Source organism: Protobothrops mucrosquamatus, unplaced genomic scaffold (genome assembly GCF_001527695.2).
Source record: "Protobothrops mucrosquamatus isolate PMUCROS unplaced genomic scaffold, P.Mucros_1.0 scaffold2501, whole genome shotgun sequence".
Classification (NCBI taxonomy): domain Eukaryota; kingdom Metazoa; phylum Chordata; class Lepidosauria; order Squamata; family Viperidae; genus Protobothrops; species Protobothrops mucrosquamatus.
This window is the reverse complement of record NW_015388566.1, coordinates 21,526-24,638: the sequence shown is the minus strand read 5'-3', so window position 1 is coordinate 24,638 and position 3,113 is coordinate 21,526. Positions and strand designations below refer to the sequence as shown.

The following is a 3,113-nucleotide window of genomic DNA, read 5'->3' as shown; positions in this document are numbered from 1 at the left end:
GAAGAAGAAGAAGAAGAAGAAGAAGAAGAAGAAGAAGAAGAAGAAGAAGAAGAAGAAGAAGAAGAAGAAGAAGAAGAAGAAGAAGAAGAAGAAGAAGAAGAAGAAGAAGAAGAAGAAGAAGAAGAAGAAGAAGAAGAAGAAGAAGAAGAAGAAGAAGAAGAAGAAGATATTCCACTTGAATATATCACAGCAAATCACAAACTCTTTCCAAAGGATGCTTCTCAGTTAATACTACAAAAACTACAGTGAATTGTAAAGGCTTTGCTTTACCTGGGATAAATGAGAGCAGACATTTAGAAATCCTCCTAACCTAAAAGAGGATTAATCCCGCCCTGTCATTTTCACTCCCGCTACTGTTTCCCAAACTTTTCTCAGAGACAGACTAGGTTAACCCCTCTTCAAACCTCAAGGAAGCAGCTGACTTTTATCTAGGCGCAGAAGTCACCCACTACTCTCTCACCTCTGGTGGCCATCTGGAAGAATAGGCGGGGCCGGGATGCCCTAATGGCCGCTGACAAGCTGCCTTCCCTGCCCAAGAACGACGCCTTCCTTTCGGGCATCAAGCGAACTCTCAGCCTGCCTTCCCCGGAGCGGATCCACCAGCTGAATTCCTCGGTCAGGGTAAACTCGAGCCGGCTCGCCGTCGCCACGACTCCTGCCTCGGACCGCCAGGCGCAGTCGTCCCTCAGGTTGGTCTCTCCCACTTCCAGCACCAGCTGCTTGGCGCGGCGCAGCTTGCGCACCGCGCCGGCTTTCAGCACCTTGGACTGGGTTCTGGCGCGGCCGGCGGGCTCTGCGGCTCCGCTCCTCGGCGGCCAAGAGCTAGCGGCGCGCAAAAGCGGCGGGCAGTCCAGCACCAGGCTGCAGTGCGCCTTGAACCGGCCCAAGGGTTCGCCTCTGCCCCCGTCACCCAGCACCAGCTCCCTCAGGTAGGTTCGGAACAGCGACGGCACGATGAAATCCATGGCTAAGCTCTTTCTCTGCTGCCGGGAGAAACTCGGGGCATCTCGGGGCGGCTGCTGGCCGCCAGCTCGAGAGCCCAGGAGGGGGCCGCCCGCGTCCACAGTCGCCCCTCGAGTGGCAAAGATAAGGAGATGAGCCAGAAGGAACGGCGGGAAACCAGCGCCTTTCATATTATCAGGCGGCCACAAGGGGAACAAAAAAAAATTTTTTTTTATTTTTTTTAAATCTTTCCCCCGTCCCAGCCTCTTCCAGCGACCCCCCCCGTTCAGTCCTCCCTTTAAGCCAGGTTATCGGCCGGTAGAGCCACCCTGGGACCGGCTCCGCAAGCCGCGCGGACGAGCGTCGCAAGGTCTCGTCCTATCCCCGAGGCGCGCTCTGCCTCGGAAGGAGCGGACTCGGAGGGGAAGAGGGTCTCTTCGCTTCGAGCTGGCGCCAGCCCCTTTCAGCGGACTGAAGAACTCCCGCACGCCGGCCGGCCCGCCCGTGCTCGGGAAGAGGGCGCCCAGCACCCACCCCGTTCCGGCACACGTTCAGCCTTTTCCCACGTCGGAAGGAACCTCTGGCCGGGTCCACGGAGCGGGCTAAAGGCTTTTCCTCTGGGATCTTCCAGCCTCTGCCCAGAAATGCGAGAGGTAGAGAAAGGGGGCGTTTATCAGATCGTCCCTTCACGTCCGGCGTTCTCTGGTCTCCAGGCGAGCCGGCTCAGGAAGCGGCGAGCTCCCCTTCACGTTTGCTCGCGCGGCTCCGCGTCTGTCCTAAGCCAGGCGGGCGCTCGCAGGGGGACTGAAACGAAGGCAGCCCAAAGAGAGGGTGGTCTGAGGCGGCCTCTGGCGCCCTTGTTTTAGCGGGAACCAACTCTGGCTTGCGGGGTGACTTCTTTAAGCCCGCGTTGCCTTTCCTTCTGCGCTCGGCTTTCCTTCGGCTTGGAGCAGGTGACGGAGAAGGTGACCAAAAGCCACAAACGAGGAGTCTCGGGCAGCTACGCGCGGCTCTTTTTTTTTTTTTTATTTCCCCTCCTCTTGCCGCTCGACAGGCGGTTTTTGCTGGGCGATTCAGCCTGGCTTCTTCTTCCTCTTCGGCCGCCGCCACCGCCGCGGCGAAGATTTTTGACAGGCTCCAACTACCCGCCACAACCCAAGCAATACCCTGTGAGTGCTGACATCACGCACGAGCGCGGCTCGCGGCAGCCAATAGCCGCCTCCGAAGAATTCATTATGCAAATGAGCAAAAGGATCGATAGGGAAAGCTTGAGCTGGAGAAGAGCCGGCCATTGAGAAAGAGAGAGAGAGAGAGAGAGAGAGAGAGAGAGAGAGAGAGAGAGAGAGAGAGAGAGAGAGAGAGAGAGAGAGAGAGAGAGAGAGAGAGAGAGAGAGAGAGAGGAAAAAAAAAAAACCCCATCATTTTCAGTTTTACGGATGGCGGTCCGGGCTCGCGGTTGGAGATGAATGAAAAAATCCCTTGAAGAGGAATTTGCCGTTTTGTACTTTCTTTAATTTTATTTGTAAAAATATTAGACGGATCTAACAAAAGAAAAGCCACTGTGAAAATACCACGGGACGTGCTTTGGCCTTTAATTCACCTCCTCTGGCTGCTGGAACTGTAAAATGTTATAAATCACCGGCCAGGAGAAATAAGGTGATTCGTACTGAACGTAGGAGACGCATAAGGAAGACTATTATAGCAGCAAAGGATAAATGCTAGAAAAGCCCCAGGTGCACCGAATAGGCTCACTGTTGCTAAATGGCAATGGAAGTGAAATTCTCAAGCTGAAATGCTTTATCTGAAGGCAACAGCTGCCTTACCTGCCTGGAGGAGTTGTGACAGCTTTGGCCTTTTTCCTTTTTATACAACTCTAAACCCTTGCCCAACTCTTTCCCTGTCATTTGGATTTCTCTGGCAATTGCAGCAGCCAATGAGAGTCAGAAAGAAGAAGGGAAGTGGTTTAACTCTTTCCCAGCAACTAGTATATTGCAGTTATATTGGAAAATGTGGTAAATGACATCCGCAATAGCCCTTAGGAAAAACTCTTATTTTTCCAATCCATCTGCTTTCTGCATTGACTGGTGTGTGGTCAAGTCATGCCAATTCTTAGCGACCAAATAGATTTTCTCCCTGACGATCCTCCAACTCTTCCAAAAGTTCACCATCAC

The 3,113-nt window shown here is 53.4% G+C and overlaps 1 protein-coding gene across 1 annotated transcript; it reads right to left on the bottom strand.

Annotated features, from left to right (window-relative positions):
* Positions 1 to 428: 428 nt before the first annotated feature.
* LOC107295802 (ALK tyrosine kinase receptor-like) lies at positions 429 to 1,133 on the bottom strand. Its single transcript, XM_015825130.1, has one exon. The coding sequence runs from the start codon at positions 1,131 to 1,133 to the stop codon at positions 429 to 431; it is 705 nt and encodes a 234-aa protein (XP_015680616.1).
* Between the last annotated feature and the right edge of the window lie 1,980 nt (positions 1,134 to 3,113).